The sequence below is a fragment of the Cyprinodon tularosa genome, unplaced genomic scaffold (assembly GCF_016077235.1).
Source record: "Cyprinodon tularosa strain WSP-4 unplaced genomic scaffold, ASM1607723v1 ctg9, whole genome shotgun sequence".
NCBI classification, from domain to species: Eukaryota; Metazoa; Chordata; class Actinopteri; order Cyprinodontiformes; family Cyprinodontidae; genus Cyprinodon; species Cyprinodon tularosa.
The window spans coordinates 945,432-962,024 of NW_024039673.1; the positions used below are offsets into that span (position 1 = coordinate 945,432).

Below are 16,593 nucleotides of genomic sequence, written 5' to 3' on the forward strand. Positions count from 1 at the left end.
TTTCCTTGGTTTAAGACCACAATTTTATTTTATTTTTTTACTATTATATTTTCAAATTAATTATTATGCAACTTTTTATTACATTAACCCGGCTACCTCTGAGTGTTCAGTCACTGTCAGTATGTTTTCTTCCACTGCTACAAAATTAACATTCATTACGTCCTGCTGTAATTCAACCCTTAGCTTTTATATCATCCAAAACTGTATCCCTCCTTTTACACGTAGCTTAAAACTTTTTCATCTGATCAGTTACAGGTATGTCAATTTTCACAAAACCTCAAACAACTCTGCAGGAGCAGCCAGTCTGTCCATTTTCTCTTGAGGTAAACTCTGCAAGGGGCAGGGGGAAAGGGGTCTCGCTTGAGCTTTTGCCTCAAGTCAGCCAAGGTTGGCGTCCCCTCCAGGCGGAAGCATAGTTGGGCTGAGTGCTGTGGTGTAGAGGGGGTCCAGTTTGGGCACGAAGCCTTTAAAATTCCTGGATGCCTCTGTTCCGAACACATCGAGCAGCTCTCGATTCATCAACGCAAATCTGAAAACAGAGACACGGAACATCCCTTAAAACACTAGAAAAACAGCCTGGGATTAAATTTATTCACCTCTAACTCATGAACTTTTAAGTGACTCAAACTAATTATTAATCCAAATAGTGAAGTGAATGTTGCTACAAACCCTCTAACACCATTAATATCTTTTCTGTTTTGTGATGTATATAGGTTTTAAAAGTGAAATATCAGATTTATCCGCCTCTTTATCCAATTTTAGAAGGATCAATAAGAAACTTGTCATCCAGATGAATCTAGATCTAAAATACAAAACTATTTTTTTCCATTTGTATTTTTTCATTTCTTTATCCCAAACTGAGAAAAAAAAAAAAAGAAAAATTCTACTTAATTTTACAGGCTGGGTGTTAAACTATATTCTTCACAAATATTATCTTGTTTAATAAGCAAAGATGATCCTTCAGTATTTTATCACACGATCATACCTGCCCTGTGTTAAACGCAGGAGGAACTTCCAGTATGAAGGTCTGAGGTTCTGCACCTCCATTACCGCCTGTGGAAATGTGATGAGTCAGACATCTTTACTCAGCAGAGAGAAAAAGGCTAAGTAAGCATATTCCTGCTGGGCGTTTTTGTGAAAATTCTTCACTTACAGCATGAAAACAGACAGCAGTGGAAACGGCGTAAATAATCGTATCTGCGTGTGGAAAGTAAGGGAACCGGCCAGCTTCAATGCCTTTGAAGTACATGGTCTGAAAAGAGAGATAACATCTGTTATCAACTGTAAAAATGGAATCTAATCTGATTTCAGATTAATTGGAGCTCACTGATCAGGTCAGCTCTAAAATCTAAAGCAAACCAGCTTAACACTTTTCTTTAAATAACTGACAGGCAAAGCAGATGTCCTCAAAATCTAAAACCTGTGCCAGTACTTAAGTGACTTTAACTGCTTTAGATATTGAACAGTTACCCGACTCAACATTAACAGATATTACCACAGATATTAACATAAAAGCAATGTTAACTAGCTTTTTGCAGGTCTAGTTTTAATATCCTTCTAATAGGCTTTACACATGAGAGGAGATATCCCTCCACCTCCGTTTATTTCTTAAGGAACCTGAAATGGGGCGACAGTTGTTTGCTCCTCCTCCTGCAAGGCCGTAGAATCAGTGATGGTTTTGCTGGCTGATCATAAATTAAAGGAGAGGTCCAACTGCAGTCTGCAACAACTTCCAATGTTGGGAAAAACAACCTTATGTTTTGCTGTGTCGAACTTCCCTATAATCATATGATTTCAGTTTGTTCCGGTAAAATCCTCTCACTCTTCTTCCTTGCTGTCTTGTCTGTTACAGGCTGCTTTGAAAAAGTCAAATTTCCAAACCATAACTACTGCATTTGAGAAAATAAATCAATTTAATCAATACTGACAATTATGAAAAAGATTTAAACCATATTTTAAATGCAGCCATTTCTAAATGCAGATAATGCTATTGCTTTATGATCTACTTATAATAAAACCAAGCATTCAATTCAGCCTAGCTTTTAGCATTCACCTCGGGTGCATGGTCGTCTGGAAAGTGATCTGTTTCTTGACATTTACTTCTTAGGTTCAATTCTCTGTATATGTGGTAAATTGAGAGGCTGAGTCAGGGCTCAACGGTAAAACTTGACCCGAGTTGTGACGTAGTGAGGCAGAGACAGCGTATCCATTTTCCATGTTGCTTTGCCCTATTTATGACTAATAAGGAAGCCTAATTTCTCTTGCTTTGAGCTGGCAGAACTTCCAGAGGATTCCTACGACCTTGTGGAGCCATGCTGGGGCCGACACAGCTCGTACTCTGCAGGTGTGAGCGGCTTAAGTGATAAACTACGTGGGTTTTGCTTCCAGAGTTTGTTTCTTACCAATTCCCTGCAAATCTGAGACGATGCTTTTTAAATTTTCTCCATTAAACTGCTTGTGTGACATCATCATCAGACATGCTCATAGTAGTTCAGCAAAATATGATTAAACCATGTTTATCTGAATTTTAGTTGTTTCTTTCTTTAGACTACGCACTATATACCTTAATGTAAACACGAAAAGAAAAAATAAACCCCAAAAATACTAGATTTATGTTTAGATCCAAAGCTGAAAAACTTAGCTCCCTGAAGTAGCATAGGATCCCATTTCAGGTACAGACAAGTGAAAAAACAGGAAGTACATTATTAACCCTTGACATATTATAGTTTAGTATGCTTACTATTTTTAAATAGGGAAAAATGTAATTGAAGTCTTTTTTACTAATTAAAATCAAGGGAGACCCAGATGTACGTACATCTGGTTGCGTATGCGCATATAAGCTAAAAGGACGGATCCGTCTACCGGTACGGATCGGTAGTGACACTGTGACATCTTTACTTGCTTTGTGTTGTTGTCTGGGCTTGCTTAAGTCTGTGTTTCTAATTGGCTAAGGGGGAATGAATGCTTGTAGCATCAAGCTACATGATAGGCTACAGTGAAAAAGGAAAAACAGTTTCCATATCAAAATTTGATCAACCTTTTTTTGTTTATCACGCACCACGCGTCTATTGATCAACATATTATTGAATTATCGTTGAATCCTAATGTGTAGTTAATATTGTTTCAATTTTAAGATGTTACACTTTTCTTGGAGCCTGTTTTTGTTTTGTTTTTTAAACGATGCTACTGCAGACTATTTCTGTTCTTGAGCTGTTATGATCATTTTCCAGCTTCCCAAGTCTCCCTCTTTGGTAATAAACATGTATTTTTATGTCACTAGGTGTATTTCTGATTCATTTACCTCCACCAGCTTAGAGAAGAGATACATGGTTATAGTTGTACTTTTGTAGAAGAACATGGAAACACCAGCCAGGAAGCCTTTAGAGACAGAAGAGGGAGGGGAAAAGGACAGCTGTGGCACATTTTCCATGAGCAAAGATGCGGTAACAGATTGCTCTGCGGGTATTTTCTTACCAGCTATCAGCGCATGGAGTTCATCGTCAATGTTACGCACCCAGCGTAACAAGCAACTTGTTCCCTTAGAAAACAGAACAGAATGTTTTTTAGATAAGATAAGACAGGACGTTCTGATGAGAGCCTGACAAAGACTGTTAACTATAAAATTGAGAACTTCTTCATAAGGAGAAATAAAATAAAGCTAAGGCAGTCACACACCTTATAAATACTGACAAAAGAGCCTAGAAAGGCCCCCAGCTGGAAGTTCTCTTTGTTGTAGAAGACAGAAGGGAGACGAGATGGTTTGGAGAACATCTGCCTGAATGCTGAGGGCACTTTGAGACAACACTGGATAAGATAGCCAATACTGAACATCCTGACAAAACCCTGTGGAGGGAATTATGATACATCTTGATTATTGACTTTTAATGTGCATACATTCAGAGCACTTCCATCATAAGAAATATTAAATAATGAGCCTGACCTTAACACAATAGGAAATGCAGTTATCCTGGTAATGTTTACAACATCTGTGTCTGGGACCCTTTTTGCATCTGAATCAGTATAAATACAAATAAATCAGTGCTTAGCGCCGCTACCCACGCATTTTTTCTACACCAAAATGTTTTTGTGTCTCACATTGATTCCAGCAGCTTCCTTGTGTAGGCTATCAGAGTTTTCTTCCTTTGGTCGGGCCTTTCTACTGGCAGCTGTGAGGGCTCTGTCTCTATGGCCGCTGGTCTCTCGGAGGGCCTAGTGCTAACAGGGTCTGCTGTGTTAGAGTGAGTTGGGATCTCCTCTTTCCCTATGATGAATCTGTGATGGATTAAAACACAGAATTAGAAACCTCTATTGGCGTCTACCTTGAAGCATAAACAAAAGCTGGTGTGACTTACTTTAAAGCAGAAAATGCAAAGCCTTTGAGGCCGTCGTTGCTCCTGAAAAAATAAAGCAAAGCAGATATCAAAATTTGAACTCTTGTAATTTCTTAGTCTTTGATATAACTGATCCAAGTAGGTCTCTACCCACAGATTTATTCAAGTAAAAAAAAAAAGATTTCAGAAGTCTCTCTAAGTAGGATCATAATCCTGATTAAATGACAGCCTAGATGACGTTTGAGGTGGACCTCCTCACTTAAAAACACGTTAAAGCTACTTTTTTCCCCCAACTCTTGAAAACAAATAAAGTCAAGCCCCTCTAAAGATTGCAAGGAAAATAACAGAGCAGCACCTTCCAGTATCCAGAGCATTCACAGCTTCTGACTAAAATGTACGTGTCCAAGTTGAGACGTTGGGTGGCTTTTTGATGCTGAAAATTCATTTGGTGTTAACACACAATTAGTCTCATTTGCTCATCCAAGCACCATTTTCCTTAATGACTTGTTGCAAACTTCAAAAGTCTTGCTTTCCACTAGGGCTGCAAGAAAGATTATTTTGCAAAACGTTTAATCTGTCGATAATTTTTTTCATCAATAATCGGATAGTCAATGTTCCTCAAAGAAGAATTTTTAGGAGATTAAACCAGGTGAAACTAAAACTTTACCACTTGAGGAGTTTTGTATAGAGCATATTGACAAACAAAAATGTTTTTTTTTGTTTTTTTTTTTGTTTATTGTAAATGCAATGTGTTGACATTTTTTTGATTATGCAATTTTGATATAATTGCTGCTCAAGGTGGGTTGGTCTGTCAGCTAAAGGCATGTTGTAAAGTCTCTAACTCCAGTTAACGATTAATCAATGACTAAATTAGTTGAGGATTATTTCAATAATTGATTAATCACGATTAATTCGATTAAATGTTTCAGCCCAACTTTTCACAAGGCCTTTTTTTCCCCACTTTCCCCGCTGTAGAACTCTGAAGCTCCTATGCAGTTATCATGGTTATTCTGATGGACTTTACGAGTTGTTTCAAGTCTCCACTTTTATTTTAACTAGTGTTGCACCGATACCGATACCAGTATCGGACGGGGCCCGGATACTGCCCTAAAATGGTGGTATCGGCGAGTACCAACAAGTAGGGCACCGATACCATTTTGAGAGCCATAAGTTTATTCAACTATTGTCACCGACTCCTGGTAGGCAATAAAAAGTTCTACTGGATTCACTTTGTATTAGATTTTCTCCTGCTTCACAAAGGTAGGCAGCAGCTTGACAAAGCCATGATGGTAATTATTTTACATTATTATGGTATCGGTATCGGTCAATACTGCACAGCCAGGTATCAGGTATCGGTATCGGGGCCAAAAAATGGCATCGGCGCAACACTAATTTTAACATAACTCTTCCCTGCTTTAAACTCCTCTTCGTGTCTATCCTAAACTTGTCTGCTATGTTCTTTGAGTTTTGATATGTTGTTTGTTCTTTTTTGTTCTCTAACAAACATCTGATGCCTTCACAGAACAGCTGTGTTTATACTAAGAATACATCTGAGAGGGGAAGCAGTTTACAAATGACCCGACAACAGGCAGCCGGCGTCACTGGATTCCCTTTAGTGGAATCTGACTACTGCAAGATGGATGACGATGTAAACTAAAAACTTTGGGAAAAAAATGTATCCTCTCCTTTCACAGATCACATAATTCAAATACGACAGATTAATTAAAACTTTTACAAGATGTGAGAACAGGTTGATGTGCATTAATATTGTTTAACAGCCTTAATTTACCCCACTGATGAACATAATGCTCTTACCTGAAGAGAAACATAAAGATTGATGCAGTTATGCAGAACAGGAGCACCTAATCAGGGACAGAATAAGAAACAGAAAAAGTTAGGGCCGCTGAAAGAAATATTGTTCAAATAATTTAAATGAGCCGTACATAATAATGTTTTTGTTTAGGGTTATTTTAAATTAATAAGATAAGACAATAACTACACCTGCTAAATAATATGAATATCTATTTACTGCAATATTCAAGTTTTCTCCATTTAAATCACAAACGACCGTTGGAAATGTCATAAGTATTGGCCAATATAGTAGCCTATAGATCATCAAATGCAGATTTCCTAATATCATGCAGCCCTTTTCAAAATAAAAGCCATTTCCATTTTGAATTTGAAAATAAGACTCATGCAGGATGCAATAAATAGATATACAACAGATTTAATCAGAAAAAAGCATGACTACCCAGCAGAATGGCTTCCCTCAGCCCCTTCTGATCTTACCTCTCCGTGTCTAATGGGTTTAACTAAACCTCTTGTCACTGCCATGCGGAACAAAGTCTCACTAGCCTAGAAAAAAAGACGACGGAAATCAGGTTTATTGCTTTTCATGAAACAAGGTGATTTGCAGTTGAACAGAGATATCTTACTAGATTTGCCATGTATATTGTCAGCAGACCTCTCCTGGTGGGAGGAAAAGAAGGTAAAAAAAAATGGGCATTTTATTTTCTCTCCAGGGCAAAAAATTGGCAATAGGACAAAAATCGAACCTGCTTTTACGCTCCAGGAGAATGGCAATGTAGGAGGCAGGCAAAGCTGCCCCAAATCCAGACGACCATGGATAAAACCCTCCAAACAATTTCCTAAAATTACACAAACACAATCAGCCTTCAAAAAATCCATAAGCGCAGTTTTTTAGGCAAATGCATTTATACCGTAAGCTCTTCAAAGAAAGTCCAAAAAAATCTTGTGGTTTGATTGGTGTCTAATATCACACTTTGTGTAAAGCTAAATCCACCTTACACAAAGATGTGAGTGTAATTATGCAGGAAGTGCTTCAGCTCATGAGAGCAGCTCAGGATTCAACCGTAACACAGTCTGTAACTGATGCATATTGTCACTCAGGATTTTGTAGGTGACCTATGTTTGAAGTACATAAGAGCCTAAGAAGGGATTCTAAACTACTAATACTGGAATGCTACTTATAATACCAAGGCTTAAGTCATTTAAATTATTAAACTGCTTCATTCATAAAACAAAAGAATAAAAATTATTGTAACTGTAATTAGAAATGTTTGTCTGCTTAGATAATAATCTAAGAATAAAAGATACCTAGATTTATCTTCAGATTAAAACTGTTAAAAGGTCATTTAGCTTTCATCAGAATTTGCAGCATTTGTTATAATAAAACAAATCCGTAGGTAAGTTTGCCATTTTTTTTTAATGACAAACCTGAGAATGCAGAAGAAAACAATGAAGAGACTTCCATTGGTAGTTAGGAAAGAGGTAGACCACAGAATCTCAGGCAGAAGTCTCTTTAAATAATAATCCTTCTTCTTCCTCCGTAGAACTGCTGCTATCTGGAACGTAAAAATAAGAAGAAGTAGACTTTAAGTAACAAGGATCAATCTATATACTGAGCACCAAAAGCATTTTATTTGGCATTTACGCTCAATGGTTTAGCATTACTCTGAAATGGAAAGTCAAATAGTGCTACAGAAATATGTCAGTGTTGAAATCAAGCTGAACTTTATTGGCTATTTAAAATCATATCAAGATAATTTCATTTATGCAGTGTTATATAATCATTTCATTTTTCCATGTAAAGCTGCAACACATTTAACAACTACAACTAAACTCTGTTTTACTGCAAACTTTACAAATATTTATCCACTAGGGCTATATGATTTAAACAAAAAGTAACATTTAAAATTATTTTTTATTTTTTACCAGCGCCGTGTAGAGCTGTAATTATATTTTAGTTTTCCTTTCACTAACAAAAGGCATATACATGTTTCCAAAGTCCAGTGTCATGGCTAAAGGTGCTTACTTTTGGCTCCCATGTGCAGTCAACTCTATTAAAAAGTGCTATATATACATTTTACATTTCCATTACAAAACAATTATTGCAGCTTGGAGAAATGACTGATGCAAATACTGAGCTGATACGATATTTGCATGCATCATACTTTTATTATTTATTTTGTAGTAAGGAATGTTAGAAAATCATTATACTTTCTTAATCCCAAAAGGGGAATTACATCTTGTATTGATTATAATATAATTATATAGATATTACTCAATAGAGAACAATAGTCATTGAAGATAAGGATGAAAACAACTGACTCATGCAATATTAACTAGCTGGTTAAATAAACTGTAGACAGAAGCTGAGTGTTTCTATCAACAGGCCAAAGTGGCAAATTTTAGATGCAGACCATTATAATCAAGATAATTGTTTGTTTGTTTTTTCCTGATATTAGACTGCTATCCGATGGCGATATAAGATTGGGACAACCATAAATGTGTGTGCTTGGAGGACAACAGCTTGAGCTATTCAAGGTTTCAAACTTGTGGAAACAAATGTCTTTGTAATTTTTTTAAACAGCAGAAACAACATTGAGAATTGCATAAACTAAATGGTCAGGGCATAGAGCAGGGGTGTCAAAGTGGTTCCAGAAAGGGCCATGTGGCTGCTGGTTTTTTTTTCCACCCAAGCAGTAGCACACCAGACTCCATTCATCCCATCAAGTCATCAGTTTAAGACTAGACTCACCTTGATGTGATGAATGGAGTCTGGTGTGGTACTGCTTGGGTGGAAAGAAAACCAGCAGCCACACGGCCCTTTCTGGAACTAGTTTGACAACTGTGGCATAGAGCTTGGAATCCTGAGGTTCTGAGTTCGAGCCCCACTCCCACAGACTGCCAGTATCAGTTCTGAGCAAAGACCCTTAACCCCACACTGCTCCCTGGGTGCCCCATGATGGCAGCCCACTGCTCCCCAAGGGGGTTAAATGCAGAGGTAAATTTGTCCAATTTGAGGTCAATAAAGTTCAATTATTATTAGAATAAACTTGACCATCAAATGCCAGAGACATAGCCCGCGTGACCAGAGTTTTCTCTGGTTGTTTCCAGTATAACAGTGCTACCCAATCTGTTAACAACTGGCTAAAAGAAAACTGACTCATTTATATATTTCCTTAAAGCTTTTTGGAAAAATTATCACCAAAAATACACAATTGCAACGTGACAACTAAGGAAACGCCAACGGAACGCCACAATTAAATCAGAATTGTAGCTTGAACCTAGATGGTTGTGTTATATGTCGCCTTACATTACAAATAATAAAAAGAAATAACAATATGCAACTTAATTCTAGAAAAAAAAAAATTACAAATTAGTGGGCATCCTTCTTCTATATCTTTTTTCTTAAGTCAAACACAAATTTTCAAAGTTTACAAATGTGCTTTATAGCAAAAAGATCAATTATTTTTTGTAGTAATTTAAAGCTATTTTCTTCTACATTTTAGTGCAAATAAAAGCTGATGTTATCATATAGACAAGAGGCAGGGAAAGCCAGTTATTCCTGCTGTCAGATCACATATTTACTAACTATATAGTTGTACTTTGTCCTGAACAGACAAATATGGTAGTTCTAATTTTATGGGTGCTTACTTGAAAGTGACCTTGCACTTTACAACCCCTAGTTGAACCAAAGTTTTGATTGGTTAAAAAAAAAAGTTAAAAACTTTGCTTTGAAATTCATCCAAACAAAGAGACACAATTTTAAAGCAAAAGGCTAACAGTTTTATCCTCTACAGGTAAAAATGTACCCTGTGGTTCAATGGCAGACTGTGTGGGAAAGAAATGCCATATAATTAAAGCCACTGAGATATAAATGCACTATAAGCACATCTTTACCAACCGGCTGAGTCATGTCACGGCTGAGAAGATCAGCAGATAATGCCAGTTAAAGAGAAAGTAGTACTACTGGATGTAATGAAGAACTCATTGTATCCAATGTAGCTGAGCCATTTTCCAGTGTCCGCTAAAACCGTTAAAGACTTTTCAAGGCTTACTCCGAAATAACACTAAACTTTCCTCCTGTTCACCTTCTGCAAAGCACAAACCCGAATTAACAGGAGCTTTCCGTTTGTCCACAACTTGGAGCAGAGTTGTAGCATTAGCTAATCTTTATTGGTTTTCTTACTGGATTAGCTAGACAACTTTACTTAGCATTAGAGTATACTGACAGACACCCAAGCCACCTTACCAGGTAAAGAGGGGCGTATATTTTGAAGGAAACCTCCAGAGCCCCCCTGGTTATATCTGCGGCAGCTTGTACGCACGATGGGTGCCAGGTATGTCCGACCTCATAGCAGCTGTGCGGTATCTTACTTAAAGCAGCCATGACTGTGTGGCTGAATCGAAACACTCTGCAGCAAGGGGCGGCGGCGGCGGGGGTGCGCGCTCACGAGAGCACTGGGCCCTGCGCCGTTCGTGCACGTACGCTGCGTTCAAAGTACCCCGGAAATTAGAGTGTAGTAGTCAGGCCTTCGAAAAGTGCATGAATTAACTAAGGTTGAATTGAGAGATTTATTTATTTACGTATTTACTTATTTGTCACATTTTTGTTTTACAGCAAAAATATAAAGAAAAATATATAATTTTTTCTTCAGAAATGAAAGTTTACATTTAACAAAATAAAAGAGAACAGCTCAAACTAGCCTTCTACAGTGGACTATTTCCTCTAAGCCGGAGATCTTCAACAGGGGGTTTGTGACCCCTAGGGGGTCCACGGAGCTACTGCGTGGGGGTCGTGAAAGTTTTGGTTAATTAGACTTCCCCACTGCAAATTTTTCCACTAATTGAAATGTTTTTAAATACACATTAAAGGAATAGTACACCCAAAACATGATTAGCCTTAATTTTCTACTCACCCCCATGCTGAACAACACCCTGGAGTACTTTTTTGATATCTCAAATGCATCTGGAGATCTGGGAGGCTTCTTGCTGTCTGCTGACATTCAAATAATGGAGGTCTATGGTGCCCGAGACAGAAAGGTCCATAAAAGTCCACAAAAAATGTGTCAATATTCCTCCATACTGCTCGTCCAATGTATTCCAAGTGTCCTGAGTGGGTAGCATCCAGAATTTACTTGAAACGAAGTCATTTAGAATGTTTTTAGAGCATAAACAGTAGTGTATAGGATTTCCTGAAAGCGCGCACATGCGCGTTATCGACGCTACGGAAGCGTCTTGGGTGTTTTGGGTGTACTATTCATTTAACATGAATTCAACACACTGTAGTAAACAGATAAATGGAGGCAGAAAATGTCTTTCAGTCATCAATGCAACGGCGACACAGCTCTTTCAAGCTGGGCACCGTTTCATTCACAACACCTGTCCCATCAATGAGGAATCAGAATCAGAAATACTTTAATAATCCCAGGGAGAAATTACTTTCTTTACATTACCCCATCTGTAATACGGTGACCAAAGGACCAGTTTGATTTAACACAATTTCAAACAGCGCTACATCTCACCATCAGTTCAGGGGTCCTTGGCCTGGAAAATGTTGAAGACCCCTGCTGTAAGCTGAAACATTTAAATATCTACTGTCCCTACATGCTCATCTATGTGGAGCCTGCAAGTCAGTGATGGATGCAATCAGCTGGTTTTCCTTAGATAAAAACTATTGTACAATCTATCAGATTTGATTGAACTGTTTTTCTTAAGTACCTGGTGATGACATGTTGTGAAAAGTATTTATATAAATACAAGAATTGAACTGGAATGACAGAATGTTATGGTTCTTCCCATTTGTTGTGACTGAGTTTTCAGTTTTCTGTTATTAGTTGTTTTGACTTGATTTCCTATCATATTCAAGCATTCTTTAGTTACTCTCTGTTGCCCCCTTGTGCTTGTTTTCTTTCCCCTTGGCCAGTTCCACCCTAACCTGCTCCTTATTCAGCTCATTAGTCCATCCTTTGTTCTGTTCTACTCAAATACTCCACCACTGCAGTCACTCAGTGCTGGTTCCTTATCATTGCTGAATTTGTCTTCTCAGCTCGTCTCTTTCTGGCTCCTCAGGCTTGTTTTCCCCTGATGTCTCCATGGTTTTTGGTTTGTTTAAAATTTTAGTTGGATTTCTGGATTGCTACCTCAGTTTCCCGTGTTCTTCAATTAAATCTGTCAGAACTCATCTCAGCTTCACTCGTCTCTGCATCTGGGTCCTCAAGCAACCTCACCACCCATTGTTGACACAGAAAGCTAATTAAAGGAGGTTATGTGTATTTTTCACTCAGCCCACCTATATGGTATGTTTAAGAATTTTTAAAATACAAATGAGTTAATTCCTTATTTTCTAGATATTGCCAATGTTGTGAAAAATCTCACTTTATAAATTATTAGGGAGCTATTCCTTTAAGCTTTATTTCCGTTTTGATTTTTGCTGTTCATTAATCAGTAGCTATTATACATTAATAGCTGTTAAAAATAGGCTCTTTGAATGCACCCTGATGCTCTATCTCTATGGTTCTTTTCCCTGAAAAGAGATCAATCGGTACAAACTCTTTAAATAACACTTCATAACATATGTATTAAATAACCAGGAGACATGACAACAGATTTTGATAGAAATTGTAATCCTACTCTAATCAGAGAAATTGCTTAGGGTTACAGAATGGCAGCTTTTCACCTCCGGGATCAGCTCTCAGGAAGTGGCCCCAATTAACAGTTAAAAAGGCATTTTATACATCTCCAATCTGCCACATCATCATATTTTACATCATACACATTAGCAGATGATTAGACATCCATGGCTCCAGCCTTATCAAAATAGGACACTGCTGTCATTCCATTTCCAAATTTTTGCCATGTACAAAATGAAGATTATAACTGTATATCCAGACAGAGGAATTGTCCTAATTAGATTAAAACATCAGTTCTTACGCGCAACAGGCAGCCCATAACAGGGTGTGATAAACTCACACATCTTCAATGATAATTATCCTAACATAGCATAAGACAATGAGCAATTCAATGAGCTTACAGAGGCATAGCATAAACTGATAGATGTGTACATTTTTCTACATTTTGTCATAAATGTTATATAAAACTATACCTTAGGTCAAACTAAAGGTTGGAGCAACAGATATTTTTTTCAAAATCTGTAATAGTGTAAGGGTAAGTCTGAAACTCATCAAAAGCCCTTTTAGCATTTTAAATAGTCTTAAATTTAGAATCTGTAGAGGCCAACTAGGCGGACCTTTGATATATTCAGGTGTTTCTTGAGAAAAGGAGGAAATGGTCATAGGACAAAGAGCGAAACAATATGAGCTTCCAACACGCAGAGACACTGAGTTAGTAAAAGTCTACAGATTAGATAGTGCACTATCTGGTTTGCTGCAGGCCTTGCTAGTGAGGAGTGTGCAAGTCTGATATATCAAACCCGACAGCTTCAACATTTCACGTTGTTACTATCAGGAAAGCTATGCTAACCTATATGGCTAAGCTATTTTATTTGACAACTGATTAAATACAGGCAGGAATTTGATTACATTTTATTCAGTCACAGCCTTTAATGCACAAAGTGAGCACCTGACATTTAAAAAGAAATGCCAGTAATCCCTGTATTGAAAGAGTGAGTCTTTTTTGTCTATATAAGATGCATCAGTCAAAAAAAACCAGACCAGTAAAGCATGGACAAGTGTATTTATAAAATAAACTGGCTTTGATATGGCTTTTATCATAATATCCTTGAAGAAATTTTGTTGTTTATTGGTAGATGGGTGTATCTTGATCCTGACTTGTTTATCACACTCCCTGTGTAAGAGAAAACAATACAGTTTTTACTCAGACGTTGGTCAAGTTTAGGCAATCAGCTTTTTTTGTAGCTGGTCTTAAAATATAAAAGTGAGAAACATCTGAAATATTTAAATTAATTTTGCATTATGTTTTCTTGCATTTGCTATTAAAAAAAAAGTCTTCAAAGAAATTCCACTTTGTATTGATTGATTGACTTTATTGATCTCAGAGTGGCGAAATGTACTTGTTACATTGGTTCAATAGTCAAAAAGAAGAAGAAGGTTCCAAAAGGAAGAAAAGGTGCATGGGGTATATGCAGTATATACGGTGTGTTCACATATATATAGGACAGCTAAGGTCTCTTATTTAGCAGGATTATTATACAGGGTTATTGCGCAATGTATTAACTTGGGTATTTATATTTGTAGCTATTGCATTGGGTATCAAATGTAAAAAAAAAAATAACAGGTTATTGCACAGGGTATTAAATAGTAATTGCACATCATACATTGCACAAGTTATTACTGTTTTAGTGTTGCATTATGGAGTCTGATGGCAGCAGGCATGAATGACATGTGGTAGTGCTTCTTTTTACAAACAGGGTGTAAGATTCTTTCACAAAAGGAGCTGCTCAGCTCCTCTACAATCTGGTGCAGGGGTTGAAAGGTGTTTTCCATGATGGATGTAAGCTTGGACAGCACCCTCCTCACAGCCACTTCCTCCACTGAGTCCAGAGTGCAGCCTAAGACAGAAGTAGATTAGTTTTATGAGTTCCTATCTGATTTGGTGTTAAATAATGACAGGGTCATCATAGTGGACGATTTTAACAACCATGCTCACATTGAAGGTGATAGCTAAAGTGCAGCCTTTAATGCTATCTTAGACGCTATTGACTTTGTTCAAAATGTGAATAGTCCCACACATTCTCATCGTTGTACTTTGGACCTTGGGCTGGCATATGGCATAGAATGTGAAGAAATAACCTATATCCTCACAACCCTGTCCTCTCTGACCACTTTTTAATAACTTTCAGGATTACTTTAACATAGTTCTCTTCCCCCAAAAGAAGGTTTCACTTTAGCAGATCCTTATCAGATAGTGCAGTTATAAATTTCAAAGAATCAGTTTCATCTTCTCTCTCCTCCGTGTCGCTGAGCAGTGCTGCAGAGAGCAAAGGTTTAGTTTATTCCCCTTCACAGGTTGATTATTTTGTGATGGGGTTGCTAATTATCAGCGTACTGCCTTAGACAATGCAGTCCCTTTGAAAAAAAAGACTTTAAAAATAGATAACTAGGTCCCTTGTTAAATGCAGAGCCGTGCACTCTGACGCAAAATGCTAGGAAACTCCACATGCCTACGGAATCCTACCTAGTCTGGTAAAAAGTTTACTGCTGTGTAAGAGTACCCATTGTAAAGCAATAGCAGCATATTTCTCCTCATTAATAAGATAATAATAAGAATAATCCTAGATTTCTTTTTAATACAGTTGCCAAAGAGAGCTATAGCTCTGTTGAACCTTCCATCCCACCTGCTCTTAACAGTAATGATTTTATGGGATTCTTTACAAATAAGATTGATCTTATTAAAAATAAGATAATAAGCACTCCTCTAACTATGATTGGTTTATCTCTGGAAGGTGAGGCAGCATCTGAGGTAGCATTAGAATCTGAACAAGGTTTAAACTGCTTTGATCCAGTTGAACAATCAGTTAGCAAAACTATTGTCTTCATCTAAGCCTTTAACTTGTATGTTAGATCCAGTTCCAACCAGGTTATTTAAGGAAGTATTCCCTTTAATATCCCTCCATTTTAAATGTGATTAATCTCTCCCTTTTAAAGGGACATGTACCAAAAGCTTTTAAGGTTGCTGTAATCAAACCTTTACTTAAGAAATCGTCTCTTGACCCAGATGACTTGGTCAATTATAGACCTATATCCAATCTTCCTTTCTTATCTAAAATTCTCAAGAGAGTAGTTGCCAAACAAGTGTGCGACCACTTACACCATAAGGAACTTTTTGAAAAGTTTCAGTCTGGCCTTAGAGCTGATCATAGCACTGATACAGCTCTGGTGAAAGTTGCTAATGATATTCTCATGGCCTCAGATAATGAACTTGTATCTGTACTGTTCCTGTTAGATTTTAGTGCTGCATTTGATATAGTTTATCATAATATGCTTTTAGAAATACTTGAATATTTTGTAGGAATTAAAGAAACAGCACTAGAATGGTTTAAATCATATCTTTCTGACTTATTTTAGTTTGTCAATGTTAATGATAAACCTTCCTCATGCTCAAGGTTCACCTGTGGAGTGCCACAGGGATCAGTGCTAGTACCAATTGGCTCTACTGTATATATGCTCCCAATCGGTAGAATTATTGGACAGCATGGGATTAATTTCCACTTTTGTGCTGAAGATACTCAGCTATATCTGTCTATAAATCCAGATGAAGCTAACCCATTACATTGATTACAGGCATGTTGTGAAGATATTAAAACCTAGATGACTGTTAACTTTCTGCTCCCGAATGCAGACAAAACAGAAATTATAGTCTTTGGACCATAGTCTTTGAAAAAGAAGCTGATTAAAGAATCATTTAATTTGGATGGGATTAAGCTGATCTAAGATAATAAAGTAAAAAAATCTTGCTATCGTTGTCGGTCAGGACC

General features: G+C 37.3%; 1 protein-coding gene across 1 annotated transcript; it reads right to left on the bottom strand.

Moving 5' to 3' along the window:
- tmem135 (transmembrane protein 135) lies at positions 1-10,581 on the bottom strand. Its single transcript, XM_038274000.1, has 15 exons — positions 10,390-10,581; positions 7,569-7,696; positions 6,887-6,979; positions 6,767-6,800; positions 6,621-6,686; positions 6,147-6,193; positions 4,353-4,394; positions 4,096-4,272; positions 3,941-4,010; positions 3,676-3,843; positions 3,475-3,538; positions 3,302-3,378; positions 1,154-1,252; positions 986-1,053; positions 1-529 (listed from the first exon to the last, which is right to left on the bottom strand). Exons 1-15 carry the CDS (start codon positions 10,525-10,527, stop codon positions 379-381), a joined length of 1,422 nt encoding a protein of 473 aa, XP_038129928.1. The 5' UTR covers positions 10,528-10,581; the 3' UTR covers positions 1-378.
- Positions 10,582-16,593: the final 6,012 nt, after the last annotated feature.